The 26181-nt window shown below is 42.1% G+C and overlaps 2 protein-coding genes across 10 annotated transcripts in view; one reads left to right on the top strand and one right to left on the bottom strand.

Moving 5' to 3' along the window:
- CPM (carboxypeptidase M) overlaps nucleotides 1–6256 on the top strand; it is a 32075-nt gene extending 25819 nt beyond the window's left edge. For all 3 annotated transcript variants that reach the window (XM_068669249.1, XM_068669248.1, XM_068669250.1), the window contains 5 exons: nucleotides 370–554; nucleotides 822–992; nucleotides 1858–2010; nucleotides 2972–3120; nucleotides 3944–6256. In XM_068669249.1, the coding sequence (XP_068525350.1) occupies nucleotides 370–554; nucleotides 822–992; nucleotides 1858–2010; nucleotides 2972–3120; nucleotides 3944–4177 (892 nt within the window). In that variant the 3' untranslated portion in view covers nucleotides 4178–6256. The remainder of the gene's footprint in view (nucleotides 1–369; nucleotides 555–821; nucleotides 993–1857; nucleotides 2011–2971; nucleotides 3121–3943) is intronic.
- Nucleotides 5836–22981, bottom strand: MDM2 (MDM2 proto-oncogene). Of its 7 annotated transcripts, XR_011091930.1 has the most exons (12): nucleotides 22552–22708; nucleotides 21969–22041; nucleotides 20138–20212; nucleotides 19675–19808; nucleotides 18672–18721; nucleotides 17381–17448; nucleotides 17149–17242; nucleotides 14439–14599; nucleotides 13985–14140; nucleotides 12698–12775; nucleotides 10473–11101; nucleotides 5836–7713 (listed from the first exon to the last, which is right to left on the bottom strand). XR_011091930.1 is itself a non-coding variant. In XM_068669243.1 (11 exons), the coding sequence occupies exons 2-11, from the start codon at nucleotides 22035–22037 to the stop codon at nucleotides 10532–10534; spliced, it is 1455 nt and encodes a 484-aa protein (XP_068525344.1). In that variant the 5' UTR covers nucleotides 22038–22041; nucleotides 22957–22981; the 3' UTR covers nucleotides 5836–10531. The 7 variants fall into 7 exon arrangements, 6 of the variants coding, with proteins under 6 accessions (XP_068525344.1, XP_068525348.1, XP_068525342.1 ...); XM_068669243.1 differs by lacking the exon at nucleotides 22552–22708 and adding an exon at nucleotides 22957–22981 and having other exon boundaries at nucleotides 5836–11101; XM_068669247.1 differs by having other exon boundaries at nucleotides 5836–11101; nucleotides 14439–14596.
- Nucleotides 22982–26181: the final 3200 nt, after the last annotated feature.

Below are 26181 nucleotides of genomic sequence, written 5' to 3' on the forward strand. Positions count from 1 at the left end.
TCCAGCAGTTACCTTGATCTTCCTAGACAAGTGGAAAAAAAAGACAGAAGTACAATATCTTTATCTGACTTAGATTTTTAAGTTCATGTGTAGGTGTGGGTATGCCCTATATGAATATTAAATATCATCCTCTGTTTCCACCTGGAATACAACAGAAGAACTGTTTTATTATGTCCTATGGAAAGCCTGGTGCTGACAGAGCTCATACTGAAGTCCGTTTGCTGAATGCTTGAGAAGATAACCTTGCAGTGGTCATCTTGCCTGTTCCATAAAGGCACTGGTGTGCCATGGACCTCAGGCACCGTGGGGCTGGTGGTGTGGAAGTGGCTACAGGCAAACAGTAACGGCAGCGTCTTCTCTCTTTCTAAGGTACAACAAGAATGGAGAGGATCTGAACAGGAATTTTCCTGATGCCTTTGAGAACAACAACGTCACCATTCAGCCAGAGACTCGAGCAGTGATGAACTGGATAAAAAATGAAACATTTGTTCTCTCAGCGAACTTGCACGGGGGTGCCCTGGTTGCCAGCTACACGTTCGATAACGGTAACTCAGGTAAGCTGGTAACAAACCTTTGTCCCCAAAGCTGATTTGTTTTAGGAATTGTAGCTGTACCAAAGCAACATCTGAAAGGTTTTCTGCAAGGGTTTTTTCAGCTTTTGAGCTGGGATGGGCAGACTTTGGTAAACATCAAAGACAAAATGAGGCATCGAAATTCACTGCCTGCTCTGGCTATTGGGCAGATTCTTATCCCGTACGTAAGATAGCTCTGCCTGTTTCACCAGGAATGAGAATTGCATGATGGCTGTCTTTATTCTGCAGTTACTGGCTCATCAAAAGGCTACAGCAGGTCTCCGGATGATGATGTTTTTATTCACCTGGCAAAGACCTATTCTTTCAACCACGCTAGCATGTACAAAGGGACCGGGTGTGACAGCAGGCAGACCTTTCCAGACGGCATCACCAATGGGTATTCCTGGTACCAGCTGGAGGGTAAGAATGGCAGGGCTATTATTTCAGACGCTTCAGATACAATATTCTCACTTGCTTCTGCCACCTGTGGTGATGAAAGGGCTGTCATTTTGCCCAGAGTAGAGGGCTGATACAAGCAGCTAGCGAGCTGTGTAAGCCAACACACTCGCAGAGATTGTTGGAGCAGGACACAGGTGTTTGCAGGCCCTGCTGATCAGCAGTACACGAGTGGATGAGGCAGTTGCTGCAGTTCTGACTTCTTAGGTCCTTTCTGAAGGGAAAGAGCTTTCATCTATGTTCAGGTACATCAATCTGGCACCAAGGCCAAAAACCTCTCTTTCCTTTCAGAAAGGAAGCAAATGTTCTGTTCATGTATCATCCTTTTAAAAATAAACAAAAAACTTTGCTGAATTATTATTTTTTTTAATTTCTGTTTCCATGTAGCCAAATACAATGTGGGTCCTGTGTACTCTGGTACATACCGTGTGTTGCTTTCCCAGTCTGAATTCAAAGCTTTACAAGGCTCTTAGGACAGCTCCAAGACTAGTGAACCCCATGCCAACCCCTGGATTTATGTCTCTGTTTAGTGGGGAGTGCTTGAAAAGCCTTCTGAGTTCTTAAGGCAAAGACCCACCCTTCCTCAACCACAATAATCATCATTTCCAAAACACTGCTGTACTTTAAAAAACAACACCCTACAAGTATATAGAGAGTTATTAAGCTGTTTTTCCACAGGAAGCAGTGAATATAAGTGTGGCATTGAGGAATAGTTTGTCTAATTTACTTTTCTTACAGGTGCCAACATTTTTAACTTCCATTTTTCTTACAGCTTGAGCTTGGTGCTTCTTTGCAGCTGAACACTGGCTTGTTTTATTTTACTTTTAAGGTGGAATGCAAGATTACAACTACGTCTGGGGACAATGTTTTGAAATCACATTGGAGCTGTCGTGCTGTAAATATCCTCCGGCAGACCAGTTGGAGAAATTCTGGACAGACAACAAAGCTGCTCTGGTTGAATACATAAAACAAGTACACCTAGGTGGGTGTGCAGCCGGGGAAGGGAGCTAAAGCTGAGACAGGGACAGTGGGCAAAGTGGGCAGGCTGCAGCAGCCTGGGTCTGTGTGGGGAGCTACGGCATGAATTTGGGAGCTGACGTGCTCCAGGAATGACTTCAAAGGCAAGTGCTACAAGGCTAGGGATGGGTGAGAGAAGAACTTAGAAGTGGGATTGTCAGGTGTGGGGCAGGAGCAAGGAACAGGCCCTGGGGCATCTCACCTTCCCTGGCCTCCAGGGAGCCTGCTCTGCTGAGCAGCCCTGGGGCAATCACTTATCTCCAAGGTCTCTAAACGCGTGTGTATGTGGGCACGGTGCCTGGCTCTTTGCTGCTTGGATTTTGTATTTTTAAGACCTAAGCATAGTCTGGACTTCACAGCTGGAAGAGAGAAGTGCTTAGTGAATCAGTGGTGTTCTGCAGAGGGTTCAAGGGTTCGCAGGGATCTGTTGCTTATCTTGCATTTCATTGCCTTGAATGTCTGATGGCTGTTTTGCTTAATGACAGCACTGCCTTTAAGGTGGTTTGTGAGAATTAAGGGGAACTGCTCCAGAAGCAGACACTGTTATTCTGCCATTTGGAAGTGCTAGATAAGAGGCTGGGCTATTTAACAAACAAACACACACAAAGAACACACACGCTACTGAAAATGTGAGCCCTTCAGCAAGACACGTACAGTAAGTAGGTATGATGCTTTCAGCAAGTGCAGCTCAGAAGCAGAGATTAGAATGGTGCTTTCTAAACTAACGTGAGGGGAAGCTGCTAACAGAAGGGATTTTCTATTTTGCTTCTCTTCGGTTAGCTGTAAGTACTAGTGATATTATTAAATGTACTTGAAATCATTGAAATAGCTGTTGAATTTCAGAAACGAATAGTCCAACTCAGCCAGTTGAGGAGGCTCATCACAAGCACGCACTGTGATCTTTCTCTCCTCTCCCTTTTTCACAGGAGTCAAAGGCCAGGTTACTGATAGGAATGGAAATCCTATTCCCAATGCGATCGTGGAAGCCCAAGGGAGGTCTCACGTCTGCCCATACAGGACAAACGCACACGGAGAGTACTTCCTTCTCCTTCTGCCTGGGAAGTATGTGATCAATGTAAGTGTGCTGCCTTACTCAATTATCATTTCTGATTACATCGAGTTCTTGAGCACAGTGAGACCGAATCCTTATAGCCGAGTAAGGTGGATCTGCTTTAGTCAAATACAGGAACTGTAAAGACTCATGAGCAGATTAACAAATAAATTTATTAATTGTAATACCTCTTCAGACACGAGCAGCCAGTGAGGGCCTCCTGCTGGTGCTCAGCCCCCTGTCCCCGCCACCCTCCTGCTGCAGCGGGCTAAGGGAGTAAGGCAGCAGGCTGAGGTTTGGTCCCTAGAGGCGAGCAACCTCGATCCGTGGCAGCACCTTACAAGAGGCAAGGAGAAACCACGCCTGAGAGAAATTCCCTTACTGTGGCAGAGAATGCCCCGTGACACCTAGCACTTAATTCTGCTGCTAGCCTTGGGCTTGTTCAACCCGTAGTTCCTTGGTCCTGTTCACACCAAGCAGACCTCACGCAGGGCTGTGCTGCTGCCCGACACGGTTAGCTACCCACCAGGTCGCATCCTCCGGGCTGCGTGGCTCTTGGTGCTAAGCAATTTACTCAGTTCAGCCACTGCAAGGTAATGACCCAAATAGAGCAAAATGAGCTAAGGGCCTTGTGAACTGGGGGAAGGGGGAGCATATGTTCTGTTACCGTTTCCATCTCAGCTTTGTTTAGACATTGCTGTAATGTGAAAAACTTTTATCTTGCTGTAGTTCAATTTATATTTAGAATGTTTTTCCTACACATTCAAAGTATAAATAAAGTACCTAGACAAAGATTGTTTCACAGCCGAACTCGGTGCTTCAAGAAATGTTTCATGCTTGTTCCTAGGCTACTGTACCTGGATTTAAGTCGATGCTGAAGACAGTGGAAATACCTGATAACACTGCTAACTTCAATGCTTTGAAGCAAGACTTCTCTTTCTCAGAAGCCTCTATCAGGACAAGACCTGCTTCGTGTCCTAAAGTGCCCTTGTACCAAGGGCTTGAACGTTCTTCAGCAGCAGTAAAACCAACTCTACATCTCTTGGTTTTAATGGCCGCCGTGATTCTGCTGTTCAGATAAAGTCAGGGATGATGTGACAGGGCAAAGTCTTCCTGCACAAAGGTGGCTTTTGAAACAAGAAATTGTGTATGTAAAAGAATGTATGTTTTTATGAACCTAATTCTCAGATTTATAATCATTTATTGTATTTTGTAAATTACTGGCTTGACAATCAGATGTTTTACTTGACTTGTAATAGCCTACCCTATTTTTCTACATACTTGGAGTAAATATTTTACTCTAAAGAAATACTGTACAGTCTATGGAGGTAATTGTAGAATTCTGATGCAGGTGGTTACACATCTTTTGAAGAACTTGCCAGAGTTCAAAAAAAAAGTCTTGGCTTGTTTTGCCACTGTTTCAAACTGTTTCAGTGTTGAACAGTTCATGTGCCCACACAACTGTAAGCAAGTAGCTCAATCCTAATTTCTTGTAATAAAGCCACTGCTGTAAATGAAGAATGACATTTTAAAGTGTGCTCTTTCTTGTCCTGACAAATGAGACCGACTGAGGCTGAAATAAGATTGGTAACACATGGGGGAAGAGAAGAAGCTGGAAATAAATTAACCGTATGTAAGTGCCCAAGGGCCGTGCTGCTGGAGCTCGATGATAGCCTGTGCCATCAGGCAAAAGGCAGTAACACAGGTCTCTGAGTAACTGTTCAAAATAGAACTACTGAAAGCAATGCAGAGACAGCCCCCTACAGCTTTATACAATTGCCTTTTTTTTTTTTTTTAAACTGGATTTGTTACAGAGCAGAACCGTAATTCACAATTTTTCAATCTAAATAACTTCAGCTATTTGTTGTTTTTTAAGCATGTTTCACAGCTCTCTTACCTCCCTCTTTGGCTTGTGCCTGGCCTGCATTCAGCAGAAGCTGGAAGCAGGAGCAAACCTCGCTAACAGTACTCTATCAGGTGCAGCTTTAGCTGATTCCTTTTACCTGGTCAGTTGCAAACCATTTTCAAGGCACCTTGAGGCTGTCCAGCAAACCAGACTTTACCAAGGGAAGTCAGTACCACCTACTGTGTTTATTTTGAAACTTCAGCTGCTACTAGTTTTCTTAAGCAGTTTTATAAGCAGCCAGAGGAGATGGTCTTTGGAAACATCTACCTTTTCCTGCACACCATAAAGCAAGAATGCAGGAACAGAATTAATGTTTGACACAAGTACAGTTTTTTGAAATGTACCACTGGTACTGCAGAGGTGCTCCTGTGTTTCACATCAAGACACACCAGCTTGGCCATTGGGCTCAGACTAAGTGTGAATACACTTCTAGTACTGAAACACCAGTGCAGCTGCAGAATAGCATCTCATTACATACAGAATGCACGTAAGATAGCATTTTGTCATTGTCTTTGTTTGTTAGATCTCATCCATTTCAATTATCTACCTTTTTTCCCTCCTTTTAAATGCTGTGGAGTGTTTACCAGTCAGAGCAGTAACCAATTATCCACCACTCCCTCCAGGGAGGCTTGGTTCCGATACCATCACATATAGCAGAAAGAGACAGAGAGCCCTGAAGTTCAAAATATTCTAAAAGCAGGAACGTGAGAGGTGACTCCATGCTACCAGGCAGGGGAGAAAGAAGCTGCAGTGTTGTTTCACAGAATTAAGAGGCTGTCTGGAAATCAAGTAGGAGAACTTAAAAAAATCAACAAGAAAAAAAAAAACAACACTAAGGAGCATATAAACACATCTTTATTTAAAGCTCTTAGACATCATAGTTAATTTTCTCAGAAAAACTGAAAATCAAAACACAAATGCAGTACACATGAAAGTTCTTCTCATAAAGGTAACAGCACTGTGCAGTGTGAGTGGGCAGCTGCACGTGAATGGTTACTGGACGCAGCAGGACGTGCCCTGGTTAGCCACAAGGGACACACAAGTCGCCAGAAGTGTGTTCAGCAACCTACTCATGGTGGCAAAATTGCATAGTTAATGAACTTCACTATTAAACTCTCTATTGAAGAGCAATTCCAACTCCACACAGTCAGACAACAAAGTAAGACTCTGCTTTACATTAACACTTTAGGTGTTACGTAATCTTCACACTGACTGCCTCAATTTAACACAAAAGAAAAAAAAAAAAAAGGAAAACCTGCCCCTTGAAAGTCAGGCTGTTAACTTAAAGCAACATCTACTAAAAGGGGAGAGAACGCCTGAATGTAACCCACAACTTCTACACATACAATAGGGTCTGACAGCGATGCATTCAAATGTTGAGTGTGGCTGTGGTAAATACAAGCACGTACACATTAGTTGAAAGCAACAATTTTTCCTTTTCAGCAAGTTCAGTCTATTGTTAAAAAAAAAAATAAAAAAATACCTTAAGCCCACACTTGGGGGTTGGTTGAATTTTTTTTTTAATCTTTTGCTTGCTCAAACTTTAAACTAAGTAACCCAAAAAATAAAGATACACCACTCTCTCTCCTGTAAGAGCATGGTTTTCTGAAAATTATTCTTGCTGATGCTTTCTGCAATGAGGAACTGTTTTTTTCCCCTTGTTTCACTGGAAAAAAATGTGCCCAAAGCCTTCCCTGTTTTTTCATACCCATACAGAAATTTCACACAATGACATTTAAACAAAATAACAGAAAATGGAACACTGTGATATGACTGAACTAGACTGCTAGAAATAAATAGAACACCCCCTCAATTCAGTTCTGTAGTGTGTTTACCCGTTCCTGAATCAGATGCCTCGCTGAAGGGGCACTTCTTGTGCAATGCAGCACGGCGCGGACGTCCTCCAGACACAACGCAGGGTGGGTGCGCTCCACCGACAGTCCTTGCAGAGTGGGTATGCAGCACAAGCAGCAGCCCCACGACCGGCTTCACCCCGACAAGGCTTTTTTAAAAGATGAAGGCAACAGGCTTGTAATGTAATTAATTTTACATGAACTTTCTCAATTGTTTTAACACTCAACAGTCCTAGCATTTTGGGGAAGTGTCAGATGCTGAAACAAAGTGGTTGTGGCACCTCTTGTGGGATCTCCACTTTGCACTTGGCCTTCTTGGGTGAAGTGATAAGGCTGTATTTTAGCCAAAAGTGATTTTCTTGTACAAATGCGAGTCCTTGCAGTATTTGCACCTAAACACCGTCGACCTGAAGTGCGCAAAGAAATAGACTGTGACAATGACTGACATTGTATACTTCCAAATTTTCCAAGCATCCGGCCTTTCCTTCAGCCTCCTGACCAAAGGAGAGAGAAGTTTCCATTCGGTGTAGATGTTGACTGGGAAGCCTCTCGTCGTGTCGCATTGTCCATACGGTGACACCACGCGGGAGCAGTGTTTGGGGAGGGCAAAGCATTCCAACAGAAAGCACCACCAATGGATTTCCACCGTGCTACTGCAGCATCAGCTTCCACCTCTAATACCTGCCGTACAGTTTCAACACACGAGTTGTATTAAGGGAAGGAGAAAAGACGACGACGTAAGTCTTCCTGTGTTGCTCTTAGCCTGAATACAGCTTGGCCGACCTTTGTTTTTAATGCTACCATTGCTTGAACTGGCTCCTCGGAACTGCGCTTCGCTCAGCACGCATATTGGTTTATCTGCACGTGTACCAAAAGGCTAATTCAATAAATTAAAGCTCAAAACACTAACTACAAGCACAAGAATATTTACAAACTGCAATAAATTAAAACGCATACAATATTAAATACACCTCACCACGTAAGAATAAAGGTCAACCTTTGTACTGCTACCCAAGGACGGGCCAAAAAGAACAGGGCAGCAAGCAAAGGCTGCTCACCATTATCCCCTTCTTGGTGTCACAGCCCGCATTCAGGGCAGCTGCACAGAGACGAGCCCCAGGATTTGAGCATTTTGGATAAAACCCCTGTTCTTAGCCCATGTCTTGGTCCGCAGCACAAGGCAAAGGCGCAAATTTCTTGTACACAAAAAACAAAGCTCAAGAACAAACAAACTGGGTGTTAAAAATAATATTAGGCCAGAAAATATAATTTTAAAACACATCGCTCTGACACAGTAGATTGGCCAAGGAAGCAGGCACCAAACACACCTGTTTCCTTGGCATTGCATGGAGTAGAGGCCATTTCCAGGGCTACCCTGCCCTACAGAAGACACGCTGAGGATGTAAAATTTTTTAGCATACAAGGAGAAAATTGTTGTGTTGAATGCTTTCATTTTACTTTATGCCAAAGCAGAAAGCTTCAGTGGGATTGGTTCTGAAGGCAAATTCCACAGCTGAGCGCTTGCAAACAGCAAGATCGCTTCTGGGACCATACAAGCATCTTTGAGAGCTGAAGCATCTCATTTATTTTTTTAAACATATGGAGGGGTGGGAAGACCAGGACGGCACCATTGGTCCCAGCAGGAACTGGGCGCTCCCCACAACTGCAGTGACACAGCCCTTACAGTGACTGCAGGGAAGGATCAAACAAACAAAGCCTCAGACATACCAGACAATGGAAGGGAGGAAGATTTTAAGCACACTGCCCAGTTTATCCGTGCTCCCCCTGAATGTACAGGTTTCTAACTCTGTTAACTGCACACTCCGGACCCATCTGACCACCGCTCAGTTCTGATCTGCAGGTGCAACAGCACAGCCTCTGCAAGCAGTACTGCACTTCAGTTTATCAAATAAAAATACAGAAAATAAATAGAAAGCAATGCCAACTAAGGCAGGTAATTATGTATTAAGAGCACTGCTACCCGAAAATGTTCACTATCTGCTGAAACAACTCTTCCACCTCAGGCTCAAAGACTGCCTAAACCCAGCTGAAAGGCTCCTGCTGACCGAAGCCTGTAACAGCTTCAGCAGCTTCCAACCAGCAGCTGCCACTTCACAACTTGCAAGAACAAGACACCTGCGTGTGGACAACTCTTCCTTTGAAGAAACACAGGATGTCTTAGGGGGTTTGTTTAGTTACAATGAACTACAAAAAAAAAAAAATGCTTCAGAGATATCAGTATCTTTTAGTAGCAGCTTTCAAATATTAGCTCAACTAGGTGAGCTAACGACAAGCTGCTGAGAACACACAAGCTCTCTGGTAATGTAGCTCTCGGAAGAAATAAATACAACCCGCTGCTACAGAAAGTCTCCATCTGAAGATCAGCTCAGATGAGTAAGCTAGCTACATCTTTAGAATCTGACCATACAAAAATATGCACATTACCCCCTCTGAATGCACCACAGAGCTATGTTACTGGACTTCTTAATAAGGAACTGGTAAATTTCACACAGGTTTTGGCAAAGTACAGGGAGGAGACAAGCTAAAAGCAGTAAGAACAGATCCAACTCAGACAAACATTGATTCAACCAAACACCTTGCAAGAGATTTCCAAAATGCTTATGGTACAGATAAAAACAGCCCAAGTCAGAAAGACTGCTTCAACTTAAAAACAAACAAACAAACCCAAACAGTGTGAAACAGAACTACACAGCTCATTTGTTTCTGCAGATGGAGGTGGATTTTTTATATTTTTTTTCCCCACTATTTTTATTCAAGCGAACAGAGCGATTAAGCTGTGTGCCACGCTACTGAAGTCAAAAACAAGTGCAGAGAAAATTTAAACATTGCCCAATATCACCTATTTGCCGGCCTTTTAATGTAAGTTCTCCTTCATTTACCTTGCCTGTTCGCACCTCTCACGCTCTGCTAAAGAAACCAGGATAGTACAGACCGCCAAACCACACAACATTTTAGAGGTCTGTTTCTCAGAATATTTAAGAGGTAATTGTAAGCCTAACTGGACAATGACTTCTTCTCAGGACATATCCTAAACAAAAGGCACAGTACCCTTTTCTGTTCGCAAATTTGTAGGTGTTATTTTCTACCACAACTGCCCCTATTTCCCGATATGTATACAAAAAAATCTCCCTTTTGGAGAACCTCAATTTTTGGCAACATAGGAGACAAGGCTCTATCTTGTTATTTTATTGACTTATTCTGAGGGTTCTTATTCTGCCTGGTGTCTTCACCAGGCAACAGGTAGTGGAATGTAGAGAATCCCCTTTCTTTGTAACAGGAGGAACCGACTTGAAATGCATTCTTCAAAATGTCTTTCCTCTGTTAATTACTGAGCTTGGATTTTTAATGTGTGATCAATCCAGTAATACAAATCTGGCTAACTTCTGTGTGCGGTAAAACACTTGGGAAGGCAAACAGTACCTGGCAGGAATTGGTTACTTCTATTGAGAGGGGCTTACAATATCCAAGTGGACTAACGAGCATTAGGCTAAACTTAACAATTCCAGTGCATTTATTTCAATAACGATTTTTCTTACCAAAGGCAAAGACACCCAAAATATCAATCTGCCAATAAGTATATAAAAATAGTTTCTTACTCTCTTAATTATGGTACCAGTTTATAATGTTCCTTCTGCCGCTTTTCACTCAACACGGTTTAACCAAAGTAAGTCAGTACGATCATCTGGATAGGCTGTCTGCACACCGGGCACGGTTTGTTCCTCTTCTTCAGCTTCCTTGCGCACGTGAAGCACGACATGAGGTGTCCCGTTTTGCCATGTACTATGCACCCATTTTTCGGTCTACTCTGGCATATGACGCAGGGCTCTATGCTGCTAACAGGCAGACTGGACTCCACGCCTTCCTCTTTGCCCGGCATTTCTCTCTTCTCGGGCTCCTTGTAGTCCTCCTGACTGCTGCAAAACATGCTGCTAGATGTAGACGGCTGAGAATAATCTTCACTTTCCTGGGACTCGGATATTTGTGCTGCTTTCTCTTCATTCTCCTCCACGGGTGGTTCTTTGTCTTCAGTCATTTTTACTTTCTTACAGTCAGGTACATCAAAACCTTCTTCAGATTCTAGGTGGAAAGAACTTTCTAATTTGCTCGTTGCCAATTTCTCATTCTTTTCATCAGGAAGCCAGTCCTCTCGAAGGGCCCAGCATCTGTGGCAATGTCGCGGAAGCGGAGGATTCATTTCGCTGCATTCAGGACACTTCCAATAATCCTTGAGTAAATTAAAGGTTGAAACAGCTTAAGCTACTTGGAATGCTTACAACTGAAGTACACAGAGATTATAAAGAATTTATTACTGCCAAAATACCAGTGATCTTGAACTATCAACCTGTTTATCATTTAAAACTTCCACTGGGTGTCTGACCATTTTACTGTCCTGGATTAAAATAGCCTCATTTTTGTTAAGACTCTCTGATTTTATTCCTTCTTGCAGTAGATTTGTAAAAAGAAAATAGAAGTGGAATAATAACGGTTTATTAGTTTTAGACAAAACTGAATAAACTAGACTATAAAGTCTTCACAGAGAACTTCCTTCTGATAAAATGGACACTGTTCCCGTCAGTTTCAATGACAAACTTCTGAACTAGAAACTAGTCAAGACTTCAACCTGGGGAAAGCCGAACTGCTGGTCTGCAAAACGGCCGGGTGAGGGCACTCCGACACAGCAGAATGGGAATTACACAGCACAGAAAGCAACCAGCCATTTAGGAAGAGTTGCATCACTGTGTCAGAGCTTACTTCGTACACTATACTAGAAACAGACACGATCTCATTAAAAACACACTTCATTTTGAAGGAGAAGTACCCTCCTTAGAAATAACGTATGTGGCAGGGGTGGGGTGGCAGAACAAACCCAAACACTATGTATTTAGAATGCCTGAAACGCTTTTTGGTTCAAGTTCCAAATAGCATCAGAGACATCAGAAGTTTGAGACTAACTTTAATTCCTAAACGTATTTTTTTTTTTCCATATTTTTCCATCCATAAGCAGCACTATGTATGTACGGCTAGCCCCGTCTTTCACACCTAGAGTCAAGTCCCTCAAGTACTACAGACCACCAAGGGACAAACATTTCAGGTGGCTTTGTAAAACAGCTGTATTCAAGCTTCTACAATGAAAAGCAACTATAAATATTTCATTAAAAAAAAATAAGCTAAAAAAATGTGTAAGTCTTTAATTAAAAGATTTTAAACTATGAATCTTTTATTAAAACCACCAGCTTTTAGCATTTTTTTAGCATGTCTTTTTTTTTTTTTCCATGTCTTTATCTATTGCTCCAATACCCTGAATTTCTTCTCTATGCTACAGACTTGTTTATTCAGACTGGACAGTAAAACCAGATATTATGAACTATGAGAAGTCTATATAAGAAGAAAATAGACTTTTTTTTTTTTTAAATATATGTGAACTTACTAGGTTTTCTTTTTGTTCTCTCGTTTTGTTTGTTGGTTTTTTTTTCCCCCATTTTGTGTAAAAAGGCAAAGCCTTTCTTAAGGCTTTTTTAAGTCTTTAAAATTTGATTTAAGCTTCAAATAGCTTCCTCCCACTAAGTCAGTGAAACTGTAAATTAGTATCATTTTTAATGGCTCAGGAAACTCACTAAAAACATTTTTTAAAATACCCATGTTCATTAGTGGTCACACATTCAGTAATTAAGCTACTGGCTTGGAATCCTCATGCATGTGAGAAATAAAAGGCAACTGTATTTTTTAAAAGTCACAGGTAACGATTGAATTCTTCTATATTCCTTGGCATACTGTCAGTTCGCCCAACTTATGATGTTTTGCCAGTCAAGGCTTTACTCACGGCTAGAGAAATCTCTGGATCTTCATTGAATGAATCAGCATCACTATCTTCATCCTGATAAATGGTCAGCTGATAAACCTAATTTAAATTGAAAAAGAAAAAGTATTGATATAACTGGTTTTGAATTCAATTATTTTATTTTATATTTATATTATATTTTATATTTATATTATATTTTTTCTGATAGATTATTTTTAATTAAATTAAATTAAAAGTACTGCTCTGTTTACATTAAAAAGCTAGAAGCTAGCAAGCAACTCCACAAAATCTGATGGTTAGCTGATAGGGGGTGGCGTGGGGAATGTGTTCACACTTGGAACGTGTGGTTTGACAAAAAGACTCTACAGATAGAAGGAACCGCCTTCCAGAGTAGAGGGGTTCCTTCCCTTCTGCTCAACAGGGGTGGGGCCACACCTGAATACTGTGTCCGGTTCTGGGCTCCTCTGCTGCTGGGGGCAGAGACACACCCTCAATCCTTTCTTCCTCCAACCACTATCTTACTTCTGCAGCACTCCAACCCACTGTAAATCAGTGCAGACAGTCCCACTCCTCCCCTGTCATGAATTACAATCATGTATATCCCTGTCTGATTCTACCTTTGGTACTTACCTGATCTTTTCAGGAGCTAATTTAGCTCTTAAGTATCAGAAAACTAACAGAAACAAAAATCTGCTTCCCTCATGACATTCCACATGGCTCAATCTTAAAACTGTCTTTTTGCCTCCTATGAAAATTTCTAAGATTATATTTCAGCGTATTTCTACGAAACATCTGTATTAATGGAAGCAAATGACTTAGAAATATCACTTTGCAAAGATTTACTAGGAAAGTTTCATTATCAATGAAAACTGTTGTCAAAAGCTCAACACATGTCCAAGTAACACTTCTGTAATTACATAAGAACAGACCCAGGTACACAGAATGCCATCAATAGCTCGTGAGCAAAGTTTACCAGACAGACTTTTACCACCAGCCTGTGTGAGAGCCTGTGGAATGCATTGGCACTGTTCTGCTGTCTGGACTGATGGGTATATAGTGATGACCCAACTGCAAAGAACGTAACTTGTTTTAATCAATGACTGAATGCAATTTGTTATGGAGCACTCCTGAAGAATTACAGCTGCTTCTTGTTTAATAACTTAACATAGTTATTTGTATTATTAAATTATTAAAATTTAAATATTTATATATATATATATTTATATATTTAAATATTAAAATTATGTAGTAACATAATTTTCTTCAATTTTCCTTAGCCCTGTCACCCCCTGGTCAAAGAAAAAGTACCTCATCATCTTCATCTGTGAGCTCCTGTCCTTCTTCATTATGGCTATAGTCTTCTGAATAAATAGATTCAACTTCAAACTCTACACTGAACTGGTCTGAAACAGAACTATGGTCAAACCAATCGGAGTTTTCACTTACTGAACTGGCATCGAGATCCTGAAAAAGAAAGGAAACAGAGGGTCAACCTTGCTAGTTCATAACCATTACTGTTAAGACAGCATCTCCTTAAAAAAAAGTATCTCCTTAAGATAGCGTTAAAGAGACAGGTATCTCCTTGAATTATAAAAAAAAACAAAAAACAACTATCCAGTTTAATTAGCTATGGTAGAAATAAGAATAGCCACTGTTAGATGGAACAGCACTTATAAGACAAACTGATTACAGCTTGGTAAACTTAATCTTAAATCTTAAAAAATTGGTAAATGCAAAAAAAAAAAAAAATGTTTTGACTTACAGGAATGGAAAGAGAATCTGTTGAATCACTGCTATTGCTTCTTTCACGGCACAGCCCACTGACTACACACCATGAGAGACTTTCATCAAATGTCAACGAAATGCTGTCTGACTTGTGTCGTTTTCTTCTGTCAGCATGCAGATCATCTGAAGGATTTTCTTCTGGGCACATTCAAGAATTTTTATTACTCCAAAAATATCTATACAATCTGCAGTTTTGAATGTTCTTAACAGCAGCTTAAAGTACAATATATTCATGTAGCAATTGAAGAAGAATAAAGCTATCCAGTATTATTTTATAGAAAAAGGCACCAAAAACAAATGAAAGAAAAAGACAGTCACACTGAGAAACATTCCTGAAAACAACAATTCAGAGACTGCCTTTCCCCACTTCTCCCACCTGTACAGCTTGTAACTGGCAGTCTCCGCATGCAGGAAATAAAGTAATTGCAAATTTTGAAGAATTTTTACCCCAATTCACACATGACACACATTAATCCCTCCTAACTTTGAGGAACAGTTCAGATTTTAATTGTAGGAGCTCCCCCTACAGTCGTATGACAGAAAAACACTTTCAGGGGGCTTGCTAGCCCATCCCAGAATTTGGACAGAGATCCCAGGTCAAATGTGTAAGAAGGACCTCGAGCTAGGCAAGGCACGTTCAGGTTCAAGTTTCAGATATCCCAGCAAATCCATCAATTAACAGCTGTACTATATGTGATTGTATTTACTCGTTTTGTTTCAAAAATTTCAACATTATGTGAACGATTTTGACAACACATGAGCAAAAAAATCTTCAAGGCTAACACATAGTGTAAAAATTGAACCATGAAAACATTGCTTTAAGCTGTGCTTGTTATGTATGCCTAGTTTGAAGGCCAAAAAGCAATGCTTTTTAAATGTATCATGCTTTGATACAACAATCTAGGGCAGCATAAGCAGTAGGGGGACAGCATTTTAGGGGTAGGTAAGTCAAAATTCACCTCCACTGCCTTTTGGTGTGTTTGATATCAAACAATTTTCTTTAAAAGGCATTGCAAAGTCGGTATGTATGTGCAGTGGAGTGAAAGTTCCCCAGGAGGACTGACAACGTGGTTCAACAGACCTCAGTAAGGGCCTGCTGCCCCCTACAGGCGCCCTCTGCGTACACCCTTCATTGCCCAGCTTTGCCCTGGCCTTGCAAAACACACGGAAAATCCACCAGTCTCCAAGCCTTGACATCTTTTTCATCGTAAAAGAAAAGAGAACAAAACACTTGTACATACTTTGAGACTTCTCTTACTTTCCCTTGGTGCTTCTTGGCTCAGCCCCTCTCTTTTCTTTTTCCGCCCTGAGAGCCCCACCACATTTGGTGCCCCCAAGGCCCAAGGGTTGCTCCTGTCCATCGTTGTCCTCATTTAGTTGCCATGGCTCCATGCTGTACTGATACTGTACCACCACAAGGTTTCTATACACTATATAAGCGGCTCCAATAGGAGCCGCTACCATCATAATTTATCAAGAATAGTGGCTTAAAAGGAAGATTTCCTATAAATTAGAAAAAAAGTGTATATAAAAACACTATATTAAAAGAACTTTTAAGGTTGTAACAGACTAATAAATGGATGCAAAGACACGAGTTAATAATCAAACCTACAATAAGTAAGCACAACACAGGACCTTACGTGCTCTGGGTCATGCCTAAATATTACAGGTTATGATGCTTAACTGCAGCTTTTCATCCCTTCACCAGTTTTTGTTACAACATTAAATGTTCTTTTAATTTAGTGCAAACTGCTCAGCAAAACAGCACAGTTTTCTGACTGGCTAATAAAAACAGTGGCCTATGATGAACATAGAAAAAAAAAAAAAACTACATAAATGCTGAGGAACTTTAAAATGTTCCCAAGGAACTGAAAAAAATAAAGAAAAAAAAAAGTATCTATGCAATGACAGAAGTTTATCACTGCCCAGGTAAGTACAGGTGTCAAGTCATGAGGTAATAAAAGTGAGCAAAGAAACAAACTACCATAAGGAATCTGAGATAGTGTTAAAGTTGAACTGCACAGAGAACGCATCCATTGAGCAACTGAATGTTACACAGGTTTATGCTGACCAACTTATTTGCCAATTCTCAGAAGAAACAGTCCATACCTTGAAAACGTATTTGCCAGTGATTTCTTAATAACCACAATAAGGAGGAACTGGGGACAAACAAAATGCTTAAGTGGCCAGACTTTTTTTTTTTTTTTTTTTTTTTTACAAAGTGCTTGAAAAACATCCAAAATCATCCATCGTTAGTGTTGGACCTTTCACATCTGTATCACCAACTGAAATCCAGTGAAAACTGCTTTCAGAGTGCAAACAAAATGTAAAATGTTGTGGCTATCTACAGAGGGACTGGAAATGCCTTTGACTACATCAGTACAAAAAGTTCTCATCATGAAGACAGCACAACGGATTATGTCCTGCTAATGTGAACATGTTGAACAGATCCCTGGAACAAATTGTTCTATCATCTTGCTAACAGTTCTAGAAATCCGAACCATAAAACGACACTGGAGCAGTGCAAGCAATCCCGTACTTCTTCCAGATTGAACATTTTGTTTTAGATATGCAGAGGAACATAGATAGTGTTTGTTAGCATCTTTCCAAGTCAGTGAGGTAACAGAAAGTATTTTTTCCTAAGTGTCCGTGACATGGAAAGCTCCGCATCGTAGATCTGCACATACCGGATTCACTGTGAGTTCTCCTCCTAGATGATGATGTTGGTCGGGGAGTCACGTTTGATGAAGTCTGCTTCTCTTCTAACTCTTGCATGGATTCCTGATTAACAGAAGTAATGAAAAAGCCCAAATATGAATTTGGTACAAGGTTAAAATTACTCTAACTGCATCCAAGCCATGGACACTATGGAAATGAAACTGAATTTACATCTCAGAACGTAAAAAATTGAAAGATTACCTTCAAAACATTTTCCTTCTCAAGCTGAAATCTGGCGTCAACCTCAGGTGTGTCAGCAAGCGTGCAGTCTGAAAACAAAACAAAACCACACTTTAGAACAATGGGAAAAGTCAACTTCAAGCTCAAAAATATTACAGCAAAAGTAACAGAAGTCAACTGCACACAGCATTTACAAAGTTCTAAACAGAACTTACAAACCAGACGTTCTTTGACAACTGAAAACGCAACACTGCTCCCTTGCTCCAAGCTTGAGCAGCAGTGCCGCTGTAATATTATGAAAGTGGGAAAACAGGGAGAAGGAAGGAATCTCAATAGCCAAGTATGTCTGAATTCTATTATAAATGCCTCCAAATGAAAGTTGTGCATTAGCTGTGATTGTGCAGATATGAAATAATATACATAGAAATATTTTTATACTTCTATAGAGTATATTTTACTAATTATCATCTCATGGGAACATTAAATTCAAGAGACATTCCATAGAAGCAAAATTGAGTATTGTTAATTATATCTCCTGACAACCAGATGGATGCTGAATTTATCAATTATCTTCCAAGAAAAAAAAAAAAAAAAAAAAAAACAGGTAAGTTTAAGATTGCTAGCATAACAATAAGGGGTAATGAAGACAGCCCTCCAAAAGACACGTACCTTCAGAAAGAATCAAGACCAAAGGGTATCTCAGTATGGATTCAGAAACTAACTTACAAAACAGCAACCATTATTTAACTTCTGGTTTACTCCTTACATCGGTCAAAAATTACAGCTATATTGAGCATTTTATACTAGAGCAGAGTTATCATTTCTTTAAAAGTTTGTAAACCTCTTAAAGAGGACTCAGCGTTGCCAGTGTATCTGAGTGTGACCAGTTTTAAACATGTCAGATTCAGTTTTTCAAAAAACAAACAGAAAGAGAAAGCATTTGAACTTATTTCCTTGTTGGCACAAGTTCAAGCAGCTCATTTTTGGTATTAAAGCCTTCAACAACGTAAGAAGCTTTATCTGTAAGAAACATAAACAAGACTCAATTGAAAAATTGCTTATGTTCAAGTTTTGATTATGTTTGTTCCGTACAAGTCCCACAAAATTACCCAAATGCTGTTCAGAATCAGTTTTGTTCCCAGAAGAAACACAGCATTGTGCTTTAATTCACCACTATTTGCAATCACTCCAGACACTAACGTGTGAAGTCAAACAGCTAATTATTGAGAGACAGATGTGTTCTGGTCGCTACATGCAAGATGCATTAACATCAGTTGTATTTTCCCCACTCCTATTTCCCAAATTGGCTTACCTTGTTGATTGATTGCTACCAGGTTTCTGCAAATCATCGAGTATACCCTCCTTCGATGGGGATAAAGAAAAGAGATGTTGCAAGTTAGGTTGCAGAATTCATACGTATGTTGCACGTTTAGCTGGAGAGCTGGTGGTGCTAGCATTAACTTTTAGTGTGGTAACTGGAGACTGCCCACAAAAGCGAGCCAGTTTCTATGACAAATGTGGAAAACAGTTATTCTAACTTGAAGTTTTTTTCAGCATTGTTGTTTTGCTCCTCAAAGCAAGCAGATCCCTACTTCCTTTCTGAAGAAAGGGAAGAGATTTTATCTGTCTCAAGAGCTGAAAGAGTATTATTTTTTTCAATTCATTCAGAGTCAGAAAATTCTGGGGGAAGAGTCATAATCCTTTTCACAACAAGCTCTTAACAAATCAGCATCTATTTCTACCTCTAACAATGATTCAAAATTACTCTTTCTGGAACTTCTGACAATTTGTCTTGCAAAGCAACCAAACTTACAGTATAACTGTCATTATGTTAGGATTCAGAGAACTCTACATACAGACCCTGCAGCACAACAATTGATTCAAAAGAAATGTTAAAATACCAAAGCTTTGTGCGGAAGTAAGGTATGATTTCTGAATAGAAGAACATATTGTGACTACATACTACAGTTTTCCACTCTTAACTTGTATACCTGCATTGCCTGCAAGTCAAAAGTCTCGTCTCAACTGTTACTGCAATCCCTTTGTAGCTGTTACTTAACAGCTGAGAATTTTCCCGTTTCACCTTGGGATGGTTTGAGGCTACTGTAACCCCTTCAAGTTTGTGGAACTTTTTGAGATTTCTTGGTTATAGACACAGACATTAGTTCACAGAAAAAGACCAGATCAGGTGAGAAGTAATCATAAGAAAGAGCTTACCATCTTTCAAGATATAAAGAAATAATAAAAGGCCACATGAATTATGTTCTCCGTTATTTATTTCACAATCAGACCCTCAGAAAAGAATTCAATTTTACCTGTGTTCTTTTACTGAAAAGCTTGTTACTCCAAATAAATCCCCAAGGAGATCATTTGCACAGTGCACAATGTGTTGCTCTTTTTCATCATATAATTGTTTAGACATAATATATTGTCCAAGATAGAATATTACCTGCAAAAGAAATCACATACACAGACATTAGCGCGCACACACAGGTTTTGCTGTTTCAAGTTCAAATACATGAGGAAACATTAAATTAACTGAGATTTATTCCTCTCACACTAATTGATTAAAACTCCCTTTGAGTTTTTTTTTTTATTATTATTCCCCCAGTACTATGTTATTCTAAGGGCAGACAAAAGCCTTTGTTTAGTAAGAAACTTGCAAAAAATATCCTGTCTCATCACCTTTTGTGAACCTCACTGCTTCCCATTTACCCACAACAGAAGAATCTCCCTGTGTTTAGTGTCATCTACCTTCACTGAATAAAAAGTTCTCACCTCCTTCATAGTAAAAGTGTCTTTTTCCGCACCAGCTAGCTTCAATAGCTTCAACAACAGTGGCTTTGGTTTCACCTATGTGGAGATGAAGAAAGAAAAACAGTTTGCAGCAACTGTTCACCAAACAAAGCATTATTTATACAGATTAGCTTCCTCTGTCCATGTTAACCTCATGTAAGAAAAGACACAACTAAGTGATAATCTATCCACTCCCAACTTTTTGGCTTTGCAAAGTTAAACTTAAGACCTTTATCACTGTCAGGTCCAGAGTGCAAGAGACAAAACAGAACTCTGGCTCCTGTGACAGTTTATGGGGCTATCTATGGCTTCACACTGGCCAGCTGGCTCTACCCTTTAGTAGTTTCTTAGTTGGGACAAACAGACCCTGTCCTTCCCATTGTATTTCAATCGATCCTACTTCTACACTGCCCTCTGCCCTCCCGCCCACATGCTGTGCCAGCAGCTATTTCTGCAGCCAGTCTATGAACAGCCAGCGGTCTGAGGCAGAGGGAGGAAATGTTCCTATCCCTCCTCTGCCTTTTTTTTGCATTGTTCCACGAACAGCTGTGCCAGTACAATGCAGGAGATGAGAACAAGCTGCAGGGGATGTCACAACTGCAAACAAAATGCTTGTGTAACCACTGTCTGATGGTTGTGGGCACAGTATTACTTCCACCCCTAGAACAATAGCACAACCATTCTAAGAACTGACTAATACTTAGCTATAATAAGATGTTTTTATAATTTCTTTCTTACAGGAAAACATGGAGTAAGATACAAGGCAAGGGACAAATGCTTAAGGAAGTAGGGGAAACTTTCCTATACTCCATTTCAAATACGCGTTTCAGCTAGCAGTACGTTTAAGTGCATTAGTAAGAGATAAGTTGCAAGAATCATACTTAAAAACAAATATAGGCAACATTTCATTGCTATTCACTCCCTTCCTAAATGCTACAGCCATTTACAGCATGTAAATAAAGGCATGTTTCATAAAGGAAGCAAACACTAACTTATCAGACTAGGAAATACAGCCCAGGATAGGAATGCAGGGCAGTTTCAGTCCCCTGAATCCACAACTGATCTGCGAGCTGAGATGACGTTAGCAAAGCCCTCCCTCCCTCCCCAGCACCTGCAGGGCTGTGCTCCTGTGCAGGTCTGACAGCACACTGGGTAGCATCCTACTGTGACTTTAAAAAAAGATGAAAAAATAAAAAAACAAAACACATACACAGATAAACAAAAACCCCTGTGAACACCCTGTGGTTTTGTTATTTGGATGTTTTTTTAAGTTCTGCTATCAGTGTATGCTTTTAGGCTTTAACCTTCTACAAAAATGAAGCGAGTTAGGCTGTCACCACCCAGACAGCGATGTGTAACAAACCCGTGTGCTGCTTGCACCCTCGCACAAGCACACAGCCAGGGCTGCCTGTCACCGTGCTGTGACAACGCCCGAATATGCAAAGCCACGAACACAAACTAAGGCTCCTGCTAAAGCTTCCTGATGAAGTCCGGTACAACAGAAAGCGAAAATGCCCAATTCAAAAGAAAACAACCAACAACTGTACCGAGAGCACTGCCCTCACACTGCACGTCCTGCACAGCGGATCGCCTTCCACAGCTTAGGCACCGTCTCACCACGGAATCCTTATGGAGACCAAAGCGGGCAATGCGAGGCGTAAAAGCGAGCAGCCTGAACGCCACGGGTGTGCAGGGAACAGCGCCTAGACCTGAGGCACCACCTCCAGCTCTGCTTTCCCGGCTCTGAGGCGGAGGGGCGCCCACCTCCACCGCGTTTCCTGACAGAAAGCCCCAGCCCCCCCCGAGTACTGACCAGGGCCTCCTGCTCCGAGGCGGTGACAGCGGCGCCATCCGTGAGGGCGGACATCTTGGTGTTGCACATCTGCCTGCAGCGAGGGGAGGCACAGCCCCGACACGTGTAACGCGGCGCTGCAGCCCCGCTCCCCCTCACAGCCCCCCCACCACCACCACACCGCCACCAAATGGCGGCCGGGCTGCGCGCTCCGCTCCGCTCCCCCTCTCACCTCACCGCCCTTGGCTCAGCCGAAGCGGGCCGAGCCGTGCGGTTCCGAGCCGAGCCGGGCCGGGCTTTAAATAGCGCCGCCGAGCGCAGGCAAGCCGGGGCTTAGCTCCGCCGCCTGCCGCCGCCCGACATGCCTGAGCATGACCGAGGCACGGCGGGGGGCGGGCGCCGCTGACTCACGGCGGGCGGGAGGCGGCCCCGGGACGCGGCGGCGGCTCCGCGCCCTCCTCGCCGCCATCCCCGCCGCCCTCCTCCCCCCCCTCTTCCCCGTGGAGCTCTCCTCACCCCCTCCCCTTCTTTTCTTTTTTTTTTTCCGAGCCCCGAGCGGCCCCGCAGCCTCCCCCCAGCCGCCGCCCCGGCTCCCCCCACGCACCGCCAGCCGCGCCCGCTCCGCTCACGGCCCGCGGCGGGCGGGGAACCGGCGGCGCTACGGGACCCGGCCGCGCCCGCTGCCCCGCGCCGCCATTTTGGCCGCCCTGCCCTGCCCGCCTCTCCCAGCGCCCTCTAATGGCCGCGGGGCAACGGCCGCGCCGCATCAGGAGCCCGCGGGGGACGCCTGCGGCTCCGGCGGCTGAGGCGAAAAAAGAGGCAGAGAGCCCGGGTCTTTTTTTTGTCCTCCCTCGTAACCCCTCGCGACAGTGGTCAGGGTGACGGCCGCTCCCTGAAGCCGTGGGGTTGCGGTAAACAAAGCGTGTTGTGGCACTGAAGCACCCAGGAGACGGAGCTGGTCGCTAGTAGCAAGCCCCAAAGAGTCTCAATTTCCCCCGCAGAGCCTCACCTCCACTAAAAATCGCGAAAAGTTGCAGGCAGGTGTTGGTTATACTCGCCAGCCTCACCTCAGATACCACCAGCAGCTCTGCGGTGCCCACCAGTTCTGAAGCATCACATTTTGCCTTGTTTTGTTTTGGTATAAACAGCCTTGAGACCTCTCATTTAACCTTGTGCTTTTGTAAACCCAGCTGCAGCATGTGCGTATGAGAAAAGGCCTCGTTATGTCAACTTCTCTCCAGCTTAATAAAGGTGGAAACTTCCTTACAGACCACATAAATTCAGTGGCAAAAACATCAAGTGTTGCTCACCTGGCTAATAGGCTGACACCTTTGGATACCAGTTCAATTTGCAGTGCTCATGTGTGCCTTTTGTTGTTGTTTTCACCGATATTTAGGAAAGCGGCAAAAAGCTTTACATCCAAAGAGAAATGGGCAATGTGAACTATATTCTTGTCATCTCCCAACTCTGTAATTTCAAATTTCTGCTAAATATAGGGTAGTTAGGAGAATGTTATTTTGACAGGTACTCATTCGTTGCTACACTTCAACTATAAAATGGTTAGTTTTCAGCCTGACTCCCTTTTCTAATTCTCAGGTTTATTCTTTGCTCATGATGACATTTCAAACTTATATTTGAATGGTGAAAAGATTTGTTAAGGAACAGGAGTGCTGCAAATAGCGTGTGAAGATAAGCTATAGCAGAGAGAGCACTGCCACAACTCAATAATGCTAATTTTCCATGACAACTAACTTGCCCAAACAAGCAGTGGATAGCTGCCTGGACTTGTCCTTTGGCCAAAGACAGATTTCCAGCAAGAATGTCACCTTGTAAAAATTCCAGTAACAGTTTAAACTGAGATACTTGTGTGATGATGGATTTTCAAGATGAGCTTGTTATCCCTGTCGAGTGTAAAGCTCAAAGTCTACTGATGGTCAGTAGAGAAGCTGCACCAATTCCACAGAGCGTGCTTACCTTCTGTTAGCACCAGAGGTTCAAGACAAACAGACATCTGCTTTAAGTGGAATGTCTTGCCATTGGCAAAGTTAGGTATCTACCAATTTCCATCCAGCACACAAATTGCTGAGATCCTTTGCTAGCTTGATCTTTAGCAGATAATTACTGCTACACAAAAATGCGGGACATTTGAACTTAATGGCGGTGGTCAGTAGATCTAACACTGAACAGTAACCTTATCAGTGCTCAAACTTCTTATGTGATACTACACAAGCTGTATTCCTATACAAAATGCATCTTACTTAACTGAAGTAAAACGAATTGAGTATTCGTCTAGTTCTTCTGAAAATATATCACGTTGATGAACATTTTGTCTTAAAGGTAGTATTATTTTACTCAGGCAGTGTGGATATAAAGGTGTGTTTTAAATTATCACTAAGTTTTCTACATTAATATAGTCCAATACTAAACTGGCTGCTATTACTTTATTTTTTCCACTTCTCAGCCAACAAGCATCTTGTGACCAATTAATTTGTGATTAGATTGTGATTCTTTAAAGAATAACTTCCCTTGCCATTTCATTAACTGCTAAGATTAAAAAAAAAATCAGACAGATTCTGTCTGGAATTTTTCTCTCTCCTCAAGGACAATCTTATCTCTTTTCTCAGCCAGACTAATCTTAAGTAAGAGGAGGCAGCTAATAGGTAAAATATGCTCTCTGTGCTTTGCTAAAGACAGGGGGATGTTTTCTGACATGAAATACTGCACCACCTTTGTCCCATTTCTCACAAAGACAGCATGTGGTATTTCATCAACATGCACAATTTATACTTGATAATTCTGGACAAGTATAATTAAAGGTTTTCCTTGAAGGGTAATAAGCCTCTATCGTTACAAGAGCTGACTTCCTCACTGCTTCAAGTTCCTGAAAAGAAAAGGAGACATCACTATACCTTAGTAGGTTTTCAACCTCTGTGCATTTATTTCTAATGTTAGGGAAAATATCTGGAGCAGATCTAGCCCATCTACCTTCACTGGAGATACCCACCTTACACTATTGTTAACTTACATAGTATATGAGATCCATATTAATATAAAATCAGGTTCTAACTGTAGACATTTTGTTGTTTAATGCTTTTGATTTAAATTATTTCTCTGGGCTGGATCTGTCGTACCTATAGGCACATAGGTCAGAAGAAAGATGGGTTGCTGTGCCGCAGGGATGCCCAACTCAAATCAACAGATGGGTCATAAAAAGCTTCAGTTTCAGATTTTTGTCACCACCATTTTTTATTTTTTGTTCCTGATGTGTCCCTCTTACTCTTTCCTAGTGTGTGTAAAATGGTCTGAAGTTCCCATAAGATGATCAAAGGCATAGGTGGCCAGGGTTTTCAGTTCTGATTTCCAGTCTCTCTTGTGATGCTTGGCTGTCAGGCGGGTTAACCTCACGTGCTGTCTGTCCACTGCTCCCAGGCCAAAACCAAAACAGCCTCTGGGGCCATAGGCTGTGCTGGTGGACCCTTCCTAAGCCTCAGGCTGTATCTTTATCAGTGTGACAAAGCTGTTATCAGCCTGGTTACAGACTGTAACAGACTGTTATCTCTCTGTGCCAGAGAGATAACAGGATAGAGGGAAAAGCAGGCTGAGGTGCAGCTGGGGCCTGTGTGGCTTAATGAGGCCTGCGGCCAGGCCCGTCTGCTCCAGCCACCACCCCACGCGCCCCGCAGTGGGTCGGCACACTTCTGTGTAAGGAGCAGGGAGAGAGTTTTATTTTCTTTCTCCACCTTCCTCTTCTCTTCTGTAAGAAAGAACACATTGATAGTCTGCTTCAGAGAACTTGCCCAACTACTTCATAAGCTAAGACCCATCCCAACAGAGAGGTCTGTCAGTAGCACCAGAAACCTCATACTGTAAACTGAATTCTATTAAACAAAAAGGGGATGAAGCCTTCCTTGGGGCAATTTCAATCAAACTAATGCCAAGTGGAAATAAAGAGCAGGGCTCGGCAGTGGTGAGAACCCAAAGACCACATTCAGCGCTCCTGCAGCTGCTTAACAGGGAACAGCGGGCTCTACCTTGCTGTTAAACTTCTGTGTGCTGCTGTGCCACATGCAACCTTCTTTATGTTGAAAAATGCAGGTGGGCTGCCAAAGATGGTCTCAAACAAAACGCTTTTCTAACAGCTGTTCAACCTGCTAGCTCAGGTAAACTCTTCTGAAGTGTTAAGGGCGAGCAGCTTCAAAAGCACCTGGAGCTGGACCAATCCCACATCAGAAGA

The sequence above is a fragment of the Anas acuta genome, chromosome 1 (genome assembly GCF_963932015.1).
Source record: "Anas acuta chromosome 1, bAnaAcu1.1, whole genome shotgun sequence".
Taxonomy (NCBI): domain Eukaryota; kingdom Metazoa; phylum Chordata; class Aves; order Anseriformes; family Anatidae; genus Anas; species Anas acuta.